We start from the raw sequence: 15,087 nt of genomic DNA, 5'->3' as shown, positions 1-15,087 counted from the left end.
TGCATTACTCAAGTAGAAGTTGATTAATTAGAATGACTTGAGCGTGACAACCAAACTAGCTTCCTGCACAAAATCATGTAATACTCGAAATACTCGCCTGAAAGCGCAAAACATATTTGTGCAGAGGCGCTGTAAGGGGTGGGTTCTGGGTGGAGTTAGGGGGTTGATAAAGACTGCAACAATAATAATAAAAGTATTTTCAATGATGTGGAGGGACCCAAAATGTAGATTTTATTTTCCCACACAGGTCCCCAAATCCCTGGTGGTGTATTTGTGAACGATGAGAATGTATTTATCTAGCTGGGATAGGCTCCACCATACCCGCGACCTTAGTGAAGATAAGCAGTGTATGGATGGGTAAAGCTTTCTAAGGGATAAAAAATCAACAATAACACAAGTGCACAAACGTGCAAGGTGACACAAAAGTGATTCGCTTAAGGTGGTGTCAATTTATATTCTGTTTTAATTTCTACTGATCAGCATTATGCCTGAACATATTCAGAACAGACATTTTATTTACAATGAATTCCATGTACAATTATTTCAGTCACAAACATTTAACTCCATGTATAGTATTTACAGTGGTGAGACACTTTCACTGGTGTAGAACTCTCATTAAAGTGGGTAACAATCAAATGACACTGTGCACATGCACATTTTCATTCGTACTTGTGAAAATATATAGTGTCACACTATATGTATGATATGATATCAGTGGTGAGGGCATTGTTTTGGTGTTATGATTGTAACATGTGATGTTAAAGGTAGGCTTCCAAAAGAAATGTTGATGGTGAAAACATTATGACTATTTTAATATGAGCCATTATTATTATTATTATATTGTACTTATTTATTTATTTGACTAAATTACCCCTCACTAAAACCAGGTTTCCATCTTTTTAACTAAAAATCCTAGTTTCAGATTATGGATTTTCTAGAATATTGTTGACCTTTCACTGTTAGTGCGAGAGCACAATGCCAGCTCAGGTTTTGCCAGTGAGATACACAAAACACAAGTCTTCATAATAGCCATTTGAATAACCCCTTCATTCGCATGTTCAGTTACATTTTTTAGGTCATGAAGCAAACGCTTATGTACACTGTGTCACTTATCTACAAGTAAACTCTTGGACATTCCTTCTTCAATCTTCTCTCTAAAGCTTTCATGAAGTACAAATATAATGCCTGCATTGCATAGTAACAATTGAAGGATTGTGGGTCATGAGATGCACTGAGTTGCATCTTAAATTGCCAGAGAATATATCTTTGGCAAAGTGACAAAGAGATTTCTTCTGTGTGAAGCCGATTTGTTTTTTGTTATTTTAAATATGTGTAAGTAGTAGTACACTGGTGAGTAACACTTGGGAGAACATTCACAATGATGATAGCAAAATTGATGTTATTTTGAGAATACATTTGTAACATGGTGGTAATAAATTGTATGGGTAAGAGTATAATGTTCAGAATATAAACAATTTAAATAAATTATGTCCTCTACTGCTGAATTAGCACCAGAATATATGCAACAATAATGTTAAGGTCCTTCAAAGACAATTACTCAAAAGCAATTTCACACTCCCATTTTAAATATAGTATATTATAAAACAATTCTAATACATGATAAGTAAACAGGTTGAATGTGATCTGAGGTAGTGAAACAAAACTTGGCAACTGACTTCAAATATAAGCAGATGCTCTGTTACTACCCACCTTAAAGTTTATTTAGCTTTTCAATATTTTCTAAAGCTAAATATTAATGTATTGTATATTATTTAATACTTGGTCTTCTTCCCACATTCCAAAAAAAATGCATGTTAGGCTAATTTAATGTGAATGTTAATGGCTGTTTGTCTATTTGTGTCCTGCAATCGACTGGCGACCTGTCCAGGTTGTGCCTCGCCTCACACCCAAAGTCAGCTGGGATAACCTCCAGTTTGCCTGCGACAAATAATGTATGGAAAATGGATGGATGGAGTGATTTCATAACTTTCTTTTGTGTTATTTTTGTTTGTTAATAAGGAATTTACTCTTCCTTTAGTCATCGCCTTACTGTGGTGGAGGGCTTTATATGCCCCTGGTGGGTTCAACTAGGGCAAACAGGTCTTACGAGAGGGACCAGACAAAGCACAGCTTAAAACCTCCTGTGAGTACTAACAAAATTGAAGTGTGTTTTTCCTTTCCAGGACAGAGGTAACCAGAGTTCCCCTCAGGAGCCAGGCCTGGAGATGGGGCTCAATGGCAAGGGCCTAGTGCCTGAGCCCATGGGGCTTGGTCAGACACAGCCTGACGAGACAATGTGGGTCCTCCTTCCCATGCGCTCACCACCTGTGGGAGGTGCAAAGTGGGTGGGTGTAATGTAAACTGGGTGGCGGCCGAAACATATGGCGAGGGTCTAATGAGAATGTCTGGCAGAGACCCCGAGGGGAGGAGTTTCAACTCCCATCTCCAGCAGAACCTTGACCACGTCCCGGGGAAGGTGACGGGGACACTGAGTCCGAGTAGGCCATGTTCCAGATGGATGGATGGAATTAAATATACATCTTAACAATGAAATTTATTTTATGTGGCTGACTCATCTTCTGGATTATTATAGCATCTCATATCTTATTCTTGCTCATCAAGTAGAAATGTACAAATCAACACAGAAGCTTTAGCAGCCGTAAATATGTTTCAGACATGTTTCAATTATACAATAACCAATAAAAAAAAACTAGCAGTACAATTCCGCTTTAAAACGATACCGCTGAATATGATAACTTCCTTCAATAAAAAAAATAAATAAAAACATTTCTTCCACTTTAAGTATAAAGATATACAACAATCCCACCTTAAAAACTTTGTCTTTCAGTTGAGCTAGTTAATTACCAGAAATGTGACACAACATTTAAGAAAACTCTTGGGAAACCAAAAATGTTTATGCTTCATCTTTCGATCAAATCAAAACCTGGTGACATTATCAGGGTGGTGTTGTCGTTCACAACCTCATTTTATCAACCAAATACTTGTCTTTATCCAGTTAAACACTAGCTTCACATTTGGAGCACTTTGCGGCTGCCATTCTGTTAAAATGACTGCTGGGTATGCTGGTCAGTCCAGTATAATGCCAGTCCTGTCCTCCGGTAAAAGCTTAAATGCGATTGGAGCATCATGCTGTCAATCACAAACTTCAGACGATCAAGTCACTGAACCTTTACTCACCCAGCAGCAATGGAAATGTGCTCTTCTTTTACACAAAAAACAATCAATCCAGTTAAAATGTTAGTCCCACACGCTGTGGTCCTTACACTGGTCCATCAAACAATACTGTCCTGCAGCAGAGGCTCAAAGTCCTCATCACTGGTGGTGGGAGGAGTTTCTTCGTCACTGCCTGGGAGAGGTGTGTTGATATGGACGCCTGCCAGTGAGGACAGCGACTCTTTGCTAGCTGGGCGGGGCTTGTCACTAAGAGGCAGCTGAGAGGATGGAGAGCCAGAGGATGCTTTCTCTGGGATGAAGAGAGCAACGAGGAAGGCGACAACCACTGTACATGCCCCCAAAAGGAAAGGTGGGCCAGGGATGAGCGTTTGCTGATAGAAACAAGAAAAACAATTATTAATATTTTTTTTTTATCCTTGAACAATTATTAATATTATTTTTATCCTTGACTCTAGAGCTCTGTACTGGCTGCCTTGCTCAGTTGGTAGAGTGGTCATAGTACAAGTGGAAAGTTGCAGGTTTGATACCCTGTTACAAGACGGGCTTGAGGAAACTAAAAGAGAAGACCCGGAGAAGACCCACGCAGGGACGAGGAGAACATGCAAACTCCACACAGGCGGGGCCGGGATTTGAACCCCGGTCCTCAGAACTGTGAGGCAGATGCGCAAAGCAGTTTCCACCGTGCCGCCGGCATAATATTAAATAACTGCAAAATTGTGTAAGACTGATGTGAAGTTCCGCGTTGGGGGCATGTTCTCTGTTAGGCATTCTAATTTAGTTTTACAAGTGAAACAGATGGAGTCCCAATAACGGAGAAAAGAGGAGATAACAAAGAATAATATCAGCTTTTAGTTTCTGAAACCCCAAGGAACACCCAACTAGTAAACTAACATCAAAATATCGCTTGTGACTAAGGGTGTCTGTTTAATTTTTTATACATACCTCAGTGGGACTGTGAAGAGGTAGGGGATCAAAGTCTCCCTGGATGGGATCCATGGTGTTGAGCTCCACATCAAAGAGGAAGAAGATGAATCCATACAGAGCTGGACCTAAACCATTACACAGACCTCTGATACCTGTTATCATTCCCTGAGCCACACCTGTGGGGAAAGACAAACTCAGGTTAACATATTAAAGCTATAGTATGGAATTTTTTGCATCCCCCGAAGCTCGAATTCTGCATTACAACAATAGAACAGAGCCGTCGCCTTAATATGACATAGGCAATGCATGTTATGCCCCTTATATGTTTTTTTTTTTTTTTTTTTACTAGGTTTTGAAAGACATGCCTCATTTCCATGCCGTCATTTGCAGCGCGCCACCAACCAGGCCAGCGAGGGAAATGAATTGGGCATTCATCCATGCATCCATCCATTTTCTGCGTCGCTTCTCCTCACTAGGGTCGCGGGCGTGTTGGAGCCCTTCCCAGTTATCATCGGGCAGGAGGCGGGGTACACCCTGAACTGGTTGCCAGCCAATCGCAGGGCACATACAAACAGACAACCATTCACACTCACATTCACACCCATGGGAAATTTAGAGTTGTCAATTAACCTACCATGCATGTTTTTGGGATGTGGGAGGAAACTTGAGTGCCTGGAGAAAACCCAAGCAGGCACGGGGAGAACATGCAAACCCCACACAGGCGGGGCCGGGGATTGAACCCCGGACCTCAGAACTATGAGGCAGACGTTCTAACCAGTCGTCCACCGTGCCGCCAGGGCATTCATCCATCCATCCATTTTCTGAGCCGCTTCTCCTCACTAGGGTCGCGGGCGTGCTGGAGCCTCCCAGCTGTCATCGGGCAGGAGGCGGGGTACACCCTGAACATGTTGCCAGCCAATCGCAGGGCACATACAAACAAACAACCATTCACACTCACATTCACACCTAAGGGAAATTTAAGAGTTGTCAATTAACCTACCATACATGTTTTTGGGATGTGGGAGGAAACTTGAGTGCCTGGAGAAAACCCACGCAGGCACGGGGAGAACATGCAAACTCCACACAGGCGGGGCCGGGGATTGAACCCCGGACCTCAGAACTGTGAGGCAGACGCTCTAACCAGTCGTTCACCATGCCGCCAGGGCATTCACTAATTCAAAAAAATAAGATACTGACAAATACAGCTAGATGTTAGAGAAGCGGAATTACTTAATCAGCATTGTGTCATCTTCTACAGTAGTGGCTTTTTTTTTTTTGTAACAAAAAAAGGTGTGGATTTTAACTTTAAGTCAACTTAGGCTATGTTCACACAGCAGAGGATGATACCCAAATCAGATGTTTTCCTTAAAGCCAATCATTTTATGTAGTCATTCACATTACAAAAACAAATACGGCTTTTGCTAAGGACGGACTGTGACGTCACATGCATGCGTACAAAACAGGACGTCACATTGCGCGTGCGAGACGCCGTGTTGACAGAAGTAAATAGGGCCCCTCGCATAGGTCTTGTCATGACACATTTGTGGTAATTTCAAAAATGTTGTGCAACCACAGCCAACATTTTCTTATATTTATCAGTTTTAAACCATCTTCGTTTTGCCACTGACTGTTTTCTGCTCCTTTGTCTGCCATTTGTTTTTTTTGCGTGTACAGGTCGGATGCATGCCCTGTGAGCGTCCATACTGCACTCGCGTCGGATACATATCCGATTTATATCCGCATATGAAAGAGGCCTGGGTCGGATATGAAACAATCGGAATTGTACTGTTCACATTGACAAGAAAGAATCTGATAAGTGTGAACATACCCTTAAGCTAGGAGTTTATCAAGCTGCAAGAACATACTGTAAATTCCATGACCAATCTCAATGTTGAAACAGTGACCTATTGATGTGAGGGAGATGAAAATACGGTATAGCAAAAGAGGGGGTGGGGGGACTCTCTTTGTCACCTTGTTTGTCAGGATCAGCAGACTGCGACACCAGAGCTGAGACTGCAGGGAAGGTTATGGAGGACATTGCTGCGACAGCACCAGCTGCCCACATCATCCTATTAACAAACACACAAACACATGCACAATGGCAAACATGTTTATGTAGGGGGGGAAAAGCGCATTGTTAACAGGCGGTCTGAACAGTGAAGATATTCACTCAAAAAACAGTAATGACAAATCTCACCAAGGCTCTGATCCAAAGCCATACCAGGCCAGCTGAAGAATTTGGAAACCGAGACCCAATAGAACAGTATTTTTATTACCCAGAGTCCTCATTAGCAGTGTGAGTACGAGGGTCTAAAGAGGAAAAACAGAGACAATTTTTAGTACCAATGCATAATGAATAAGGTTCAGTGCAGGAGCTGCATTAAATATTTGGTTGGCTGTGTCTTTGAAAATTCAGCTGGCAGCCTGTATGAATATACGAACACTGTCACATCCTATATCAGTTTCTGTGAAGAGGAGTGTGTACCAACAAAGTCACTTCGCACGTTAAATAACAAGCCATTGTTCACTGCCAAACTTAAAAAACTTCGCCAGGCTAAAGAGGACGCATATCGAAGTTGGGATAGGGCCCTGTATAACCGCGCTAGAAACCAGCTGACTAAAGAAATTAACATTGCAAAGAGAAACTATGCAGTAAAGTTAGAAAAAAGGTTTACCACTAACGACTCTAAATCAGTCTGGCATCCATTACAATCGGTAACCTATTACAAGCGACCAACCCCCCAACCTGAGAACAATAAAAGACTAGCCGACGACTTGAACACCTACTGCAGATTTGAAAAGGACACTTTCACACCCCACACCCACCCAGTCGCACCACCGACCACAATCACACCTCTGTCTTCTGCGTTGACTATCCACGAACAGGATGTGAGACGCATCTTCAAACAACAAAAGATTAAAAAAGCGGCAGGCCCAGACCTTGTGTGCCCATCCTGCCTCAAAGTCTGCGCGGACCAACTCACTCCAGTCTTTACACAGTTCTTCAATAGATCTCTTGAACTGTGCAAAGTACCATCCTATTTCAAACGCTCCACCATCATCCTAGTCCCCAAGAAACCTGAAATCTCGGGTCTGAATGACTACAGGCCTGTCACCCTGACATCTGTGATCATGAAGTCCTTTGAATGCCTCGTGCTGGACCACCTCAAGAGCGTCACAGGTCCCCTGCTGGATCCCCTGCAGTTAGCCTATCAAGCAAACAGGTTTGCGGATGATGCAGTCAACACGGGACTGCACTTCATCCTAGAATACCTCAACGGCGCGGGGACCTACGCGAGCATCCTGTTCTTAGACTTTCGCTGTGCGGTCAACACCACCATCCCCAAACTCCTCTCCTCCAAGCTTCTCCAGCTCAGGTGAGGCTGGTGTGCAGCACCTCATCTACACGCACCATCAGCACCGGGGCACCCCAAGGTTGTGCCATCTCTCCGCTGCTCTTCTCTCTCTACACGAACGACTGCACCTCAACGCACCCGGCTGTCAAACCCCTGAAATTTGAAGACGACACCACCGTCATCAGCCTCATCAAAGACGGTGACGAGTCTGCGTATCAACAGGAAATGGAGCGGCTGCAGCTGTGGTGTGGCCAACACAAGCTGGAGCTGAACACGCTCAAGACTGTAGAGATGATCGTGGACTTCAGGAGGCATCCTTCACCACAGCTGCCCCTCACACTGTCCAACTGCCCTGTGTCAACCGTCGAGACCTTCAAGTCCCTGAGAATTACAGTCCCTCAGTACCTGAATTGGGAGATCAACATCTACTCCATCCTCAAAAAGGCCCAGCAGAGGATGTACTTCCTGCGGCTTCTGAGGAACCACGGGCTGCCACAGGAGCTGTTGAGGCAGTTCTACACAGCAGTCATCGAATCAGTCATGTGTTCTTCCATCACAGTCTGGTTTGGTGCTGCTACAAAAAAGGACAAACTCCGACTGCAACGGACAATCAAAATTGCTGAAAAGATTGGCGGTATCCCCCTACCCACCCTTGAGGACTTGCATGCTGCCAGAATTAAGACAAGAGCATGCAAAATCCTCTTGGACCCTCCACAACCTGGTCCCCACCTCTTCCAGCTCCTTCCATCAAGGTAGGCGCAACCGAACAATGCAAACTAAAACAAGCAGACATTCCAACAGCTTCTTCCCTCTTGCCATTAACTTCTTAAACAGCTAACAGTTAACTTACAATTCCATTGCAAAATGCTGCCAATTTTTTGTCTTGAGTTTGCTGTCACATCTCTGTCGGGCCAATTACATTACTCGTGGACTCACTGTAGTAGTCTCGCTACGCTGCACGATTTGCATATCTGTTGTTGACCAATACTGGCCACTCATGTGCCAGAGTAGCATCTGCACAGCTACTCACATTAAACTGCATACATTTCCTGAAGTCTCAGCGCCCTTTGCACAATGGTTATTGGACCGGACTATTGTTCTATTAGTCACTTCAAACTGCTCTAATTGCGAGAGGACTCTGCATCTTTTTGCACAATTGTCAAAGAAAAGAAAAGGAAAATGTACCGGCATTACCACGTTACTGGCAATCTTTTATTGCTCAGTGACTTTTTTTTTTTTTTTAAATGTCTTTATGTCTCCAAAGTATTCTCTGTCAATTGACTGTCTCTTGTCGTACTAGAGCAGCTCCAACTACCGGAGACAAATTCCTCGTGTGTTTTTGACAGACCTGGCAAATAAAAATGATTCTGATTCTGATACCAATAGTATTGACTGTAAATGTGTTGACTGATAGGGATATGTCCTATTATTCACATTCTTCTTCTTTTGCTTTCGTCTTGTCTCGTTAGGGATCGCCACAGCGCGTCATCCTTTTCCATCCATCCATCCATCCATTTTCTGAGCCGCTTATCCTCACTAGGGTCGCGGGCACGCTGGAGCCTATCCCAGCTGTCATCGGGCAGGAGGCAGGGTACACCCTGAACTGGTTGCCAGTCAATCGCAGGGCTCATCCTTTTCCATGTAAGTTTAACTTTTGCATTTTCCTCTCCAACACCAACTGCCCTCATGTCTTCCCTTACTACATCTATCAATCTTCTCTTTGGTCCTCCTCTAGCTCTCTTGCCTGGCAGCCATCCTCATCATCCTTCTACCAATATACTCTCTCTCCTCTGAATGTGTCCAAACCATCGAAGTATGCTCTGTCTAACTTTGTCTCCAAAACATCTAACCTTGAATGTTCTTCTGATGAGCTAATTTCTAATCCTATCCAACCTGGTCATGCATAGAGAGAACCTCAACATCTTCATTTCTGCCACCTCCAGCTCTTCATCCTGTTGTCTCCTCAGTGCCACTGTCTCTAACCCGTACATCATTGGCTGGCCTAACCACTGTCTTATAAACGTTTCCCTTCATCCTAGCAGAGACTCTTCTGTCACATAACACACCTGACACCTTCCTCCACCTGTTCCAACCTGCTTGGACCCGTTTCTTCACTTCCGGACTCTCACCATAGCTTTGGACTGCTGATCCTAAGTATTTAGAGTCCTCCACCCCCGCTATCTCTTCTCCCTGTAGCCTCTCCTTTTCAGTGCATGCCTCCACTTTTCTAACTGTTCCTCCACCTGCTCCCTGCTTTCACTGCAGATCACAATGTCATCTGCGAACATCATGGTCCAAGGGGACTCCAGTCTAACCTCATTTGTCAGCCTATCCATCACCACTGCAAACAGGAAGGGGATCAGAGCTGATCCCTGATGCAGTCCCACCTCCACCTTAACCTCCTCTGTCACACCTACAGGACACCTCACCGTTGTTCTGCTGCCCTCATACATGTCCTGTACTATTGTAACATAATTCACTGCCACTCCAGACTTCCGCATGCAATACCACAGTTCCTCGCTGGGTACTCTGTCTCTACAAAGACACAATGTAGTTCCTTCTGACCTTCTCTGTACTTCTCCATCAACACCCTCAAGGCAAATAATGCATCTGCTGTACTCTTTCGAGGCATGAAACCATACTGTTGCTCGCAAATACATGTGGCTCATCAACTTTATTCCTCTATAGTTCCCACAACTCTGCACATCACCCTCTATTATTACTATCGCTACGACTATTACAACAACTAATTAAGGCTGGGCGATATGGTCTTATAATACATTCTCATTTACAAAAAACGACAATCCGACTTCCAATTTTAATAAATTTTCCTGTTTTGCCTCTAGAAAATGAAAACGACAATGGCATGATTCAAAACAAGTTTTGCTTTTTGTCTAGTTTTTCCCTGCTTTATTTCTCATTATATCAAACAAGCTTTGACACTTGCATCAACTTCCACAGAAATACAAGAGGTACCTGCTTTTCTTTTTTATAGATAATGAGAAAATACAGTATATGCTTCCTCTTGGGAAAATGTCCCTTTTGTCAAAACATACATTTAAACACAATCCCTAATAAATCAACTGCCAAACTGTATGGCTTGACTGCTCCATAATGTAAGAGTGAGGCCACAGCCCCTCCAACTCTCTCACACTCTTTTCTCATGTACAGGTGAGTTGTACAGGTGAGGCAGAGTGACCTCAGCAAAATGTTTGTGGCTGGGAAGCACATAAGTCTAAAGTTTTGATAAGGTCGATAAATCAATACTTTTGCAATGTATAAATGGGACAACATGTCTCTGGCAATGTTCAGCGCGGTTGACTCCATGATTGTCTTCCACCCGGCTTGTAAAAGCCCATAACATAAAAACAGCCATAATGTAATAAATTTGCCCTTTTTAAAATATAACAGAGATCATTTTACACATGAGACTATGTGAGTCCCAGGATGCACATGTCTAGAAAGTCCCAGCCCTGGAACAATGAGTCCCTGCAACATATAATCAGTGAATACAGATACAGTAATCCTCCACTATATGACGGTTGTTGCTTTGTGGTCCCACTATATTGCAGATTTCTACTTGTACAATTTGAACAATATTTTTTGTATTATCCATTGCTCTTGCTCTCTCTCATTTTATTATGTTTCAGCCTGCCCCGATAGCAATTTTTGTAGGACAATATATGTTCCCAAAAACGATCACAATAAACGATAGTGTCATTGATGTCTTTTTTGGTAATGCCACTGATATAATTATATTTGAGAGCATAATAATTCAAGTACATCCTTTTTAAGAACAATTAACTTTCAATTCCAAAGAACATTGAACATTGGCATTGTAATGTAGAACAACAAATAAAAAAATATCTTAGATAAAAAAATATAAATAAATCAGTCTAGCCTCTTTTCGCAAAAATTGCACCTTGCAATTGCGGCTGAAATAAGTATTTAACACATCACCATTTTTCTCACGAAATATTTCAAAAGGTGCTTTTGATACATCCAATGAAAGTTGAACAAATAAGCAAATAAATTAAGTTTTCTGTAATAATGTGAAATGACACGGAAAAAGTATTGGCATTTATTTATTACTTTGTAAAAAAGCCTTTGTTTGCAATGACAGCTTCAAGACGCCTCCTATATGGAGAAACTAGTCGCATGCATTGCTCTGGTGTGATTTTAGCCCACCTATAACATCCACTACATATGGAGATAGTTTGAAAGACTAAGGAGCAGCAGACAGGACTAGAGATCATGCTAACCAAGTTAAATACACAAATACATGTATAAAGAGAGAACGAGAGAGACAGAGATGGATAGAGTATGTATTTTCACAAAAATGTCTAAAAATAAAAAGTTAAATTCAGGAAGTGCTTGATTTACGAACGAGTTCCGTTCCTGCGCTGGCGATGTAAAACGGTTTTCCGCGTAAGTCGGATTTCACCGTTAAAGTCGAAATTTACAGCGAAATACTTCTGTTACGGGTATTGTCCCATGTGATTGTGAGAGCAAGCTCAGTGTGTGTGGGCGTGTGCGTCGATGTGTGAGTGAGACGGGACTGCGCAGGCGTCGTCCGGCGGGACTGCGAAGGAGGAAGAAGTGCGCGCCGGTGCGAGTGTGTACAGTCAAGTGTAGTGACGGCGACCGGGGAAGAGTAGCGATTAGCGCAGGACCCGTTGACGTTGAATGTGTAGAGGAGCTAATAAAGCCATAAAGCACCAAATCGGTGCTTTGTGCCTTTATTGTTGCCGCCACCCAGCTCAGTTGTGCAACGAGAGAAGGGTGTTAACCCCTGCATCTCCCGACCACGGTCAGGTGACCGTAACAGGAAAGGTTAACACTTTGTATAAAGAAACTAAAATACATTAAAATAAAAAAAATAAGATGCTGTGCTTACCATTACTGCTGAGTGTGTGAAAAAAGGCAAAGATACTTCCGCCGAACAAACACAGACAAGCACTATGCCCGAGCTAAGCAGAAACACTATGGTGCTGGGACAAAATGGCGGACGAGGCACGGGCGTCGTAAAGTCGAAACGTCGTAAATCGAGGACTTCCTGTAAAGTGATATTATATTATGGGCTCAACTATTACATTTGCAAAGGTTTTTTTTTTTTTTTTTTTAACCTGGCCAACAACATAATAACCAGCCAATAACAAAATAAGTTATTATGTTATTGGCCAAAAGTTATTACATTATGCGTTCAGGACTTTTATTAGATTACTGGCCAGTTAATATGTTATGGGCCTAGTATATTTTAAAAAGGGCAAATTTATTATGTTATTGGCCGTTATTACGCCGGCTGACTGGTTAGAACGTCTGCCTCACAGTTCTGAGGACTGGGGTTAAAATCCCGGCCCCGCCTGTGTGGAGTTTGCATGTTCTCCTCGTGCCTGCGTGGGTTTTCTCCGGGCACTCCAATTTCCTCCCACATACCAAAAACATGCAGGGTAGGTTAATTGAAGGCTCTAAATTCCCCGTAGGTGTGAATGTGAATGCGAATGGTTGTTTGTTTATGTGTGCCCTGCGATTGGCTGGCAAACGGTTCATGGTGTACCCCGCCTCCTGCTCAAAGATAGCTGGGATAGGCTCCAGCACTCCCGCGACCCTTGTGAGGATAAGCGGCTCAGAAAATGGATGGATGGAGGGGGTCTTTATTACATTATGGGCTTCTGCAGGGCTCCTTTCTTGTCCTACACAAAACAATGTGAAAATGATTTTGCTTATGTTGTCTGTTTTTCAGCACAAACTAAACTAAACTAAACTGTGAATCAGTCTGTAAAAGGGGTAAAAAAAAAAATAAATAGGGGGAAAAAAAAGTTAAATTGGCCACACTGATTCTGCTTTTGTCAACTAGCTCCTCTCTATTTGAAGCTATGTTGTGAAGGTCGATTAATCACCCAGCCCTACGACTACTACTACTAATAGTAATAATACCAATCCATCCATTTTCTTTACCGCTTATCCTCAGTACGGTCGTGGGCTGCTGGAGCCTACCCCACCGATCTTCGGGCGGGAGGCGGGGTACAGCCTGAACCGTTTGCCAGCCAATCGCAGGGCACATACAAGTAGAAACAAACAACCATTTGCGCTCACATTCACACCTGTGGGTAATTTAGAGACTTCAATCAACCTACCACGCATGTTTTTGGGATGTGGGAGGAAACCGGAGTGCCCTCAGAACTGTGAGGCAGATGTGCAAATCAGTTGTCCACCGTGCCGGCCAATAATACCAATGATAATAATAATAATTTTAAAAAATACATTGTATGTGTTGTACAGCGGCACGGTGGGCGACTGGTTAGAGCGTCAGCCTCACAGTTCTGAGGTCCGGGTTCAATCCCCGGCCCCGCCCGTGTGGAGTTTGCATGTTCTCCCCGTGCCTCCGTGGGTTTTCTCCGGGCACTCCGATTTCCTCCCACATCCCAAAAACATGCATTAATTGGAGACTCTAAATTGCCCGTAGGCATGACTGTGAGTGCGAATGGTTGTTTGTTCATATGTGCCCTGCGATTGGCTGGCAACCAGTTCAGGGTGTACCCCGCCTCCTGCCCGATGACAGCTGGGATAGGCTCCAGCACGCCCGCGACCCTAGTGAGGATAAGCGGCTCAGAAAATGTTGTACAATGCTAGTTGGGTTTTCTCATAATTTAGCTTCCTGATGTAATGCAAATATCGTCTTGAGTGTTTGTGTTACCTGTGCAACAATGGACAGAATTCCCACAACTCCAATAAAAACAGCAATTGTTGTCGAGGAGAAATTGACGACCTGCAGAAATATTACAAAAGTGAATGTGATTTAACATGCTGATGAAATAGTACAAGGCTTTACAATGAAAAGATGTAGTTATTTTCCACCGTCTCTTCTGTCTCTTTCACGTTTGGGATATGACCAATAGATTATTATGAGGCAATGTATAAACAAACCCTAATGAAGCTTTCCTGTCAAATTAATCGTTGTATTATTAAGTATTATCTCAAAATATCTTAAAGGGAAATTACATTAAGTTCCCTGACTTTTGGGGTCAGATTAGTACATAAAACTATATTTTATAGTACAACCCAAATTCCAATTAAGTTGGGATGTTGTGTTATACAAATAACAGAACTGAATACAATGATTTGCAAATCATGTTCGACCTATATTTAATTGAATACACTACAAAGACAAGATATTTAATGTTCAAACTGAAAAACCTGATTGTTTTTAGCAAATAATCATGAACTTAGAATTTTATGGCCGCAACACGTTCCAAAAAAGCTGGGACAGGGTCATGTTTACCACTGTGTTACATCACTTTTTCTTTTAACAACATTCAATATATGTTTGGGAACTGAGGACACTAATTGTTGAAGCTTTGTTGGTGGAATTCTTTCCCATTCTTGCTTGATGTACAGCTTCAGTTGTTCAACAGTCCGGGGTCTCCGTTGTCGTATTTTATGCTTCATAATGCGCCACACATTTTCAATGGGAGACAGGTCTGGACTGCAAGCAGGCCAGTCTAGTACCCGCACTCTCTTACTATGAAGCCACACTGTTGTAACACGTGCAGAATGTGGTTTGGCATTGTCTTGCTGAAATAAGCAGGGGTGTCCATGAAAAAGACATTGC

The 15,087-nt window shown here is 42.8% G+C and overlaps 1 protein-coding gene across 1 annotated transcript in view; it reads right to left on the bottom strand.

Annotated features, from left to right (window-relative positions):
• Window positions 1-1,565: 1,565 nt before the first annotated feature.
• Window positions 1,566-15,087, bottom strand: part of mfsd14ba (major facilitator superfamily domain containing 14Ba) — a 34,694-nt gene continuing 21,172 nt past the window's right edge. The window contains exons 8-12 of the mRNA XM_061698264.1: window positions 14,173-14,244; window positions 6,317-6,429; window positions 6,091-6,188; window positions 4,138-4,295; window positions 1,566-3,566 (exon numbers count right to left, since the gene is read on the bottom strand). Coding sequence (XP_061554248.1) covers window positions 3,294-3,566; window positions 4,138-4,295; window positions 6,091-6,188; window positions 6,317-6,429; window positions 14,173-14,244 — 714 coding nt within the window. The 3' untranslated portion in view covers window positions 1,566-3,293. The remainder of the gene's footprint in view (window positions 3,567-4,137; window positions 4,296-6,090; window positions 6,189-6,316; window positions 6,430-14,172; window positions 14,245-15,087) is intronic.

This window comes from Phycodurus eques, chromosome 15 (assembly GCF_024500275.1).
Source record: "Phycodurus eques isolate BA_2022a chromosome 15, UOR_Pequ_1.1, whole genome shotgun sequence".
Taxonomy (NCBI): Eukaryota; Metazoa; Chordata; class Actinopteri; order Syngnathiformes; family Syngnathidae; genus Phycodurus; species Phycodurus eques.
The sequence above is the reverse complement of the archived record's forward strand: the minus strand, read 5'-3'. Positions and strand labels throughout refer to the sequence as shown.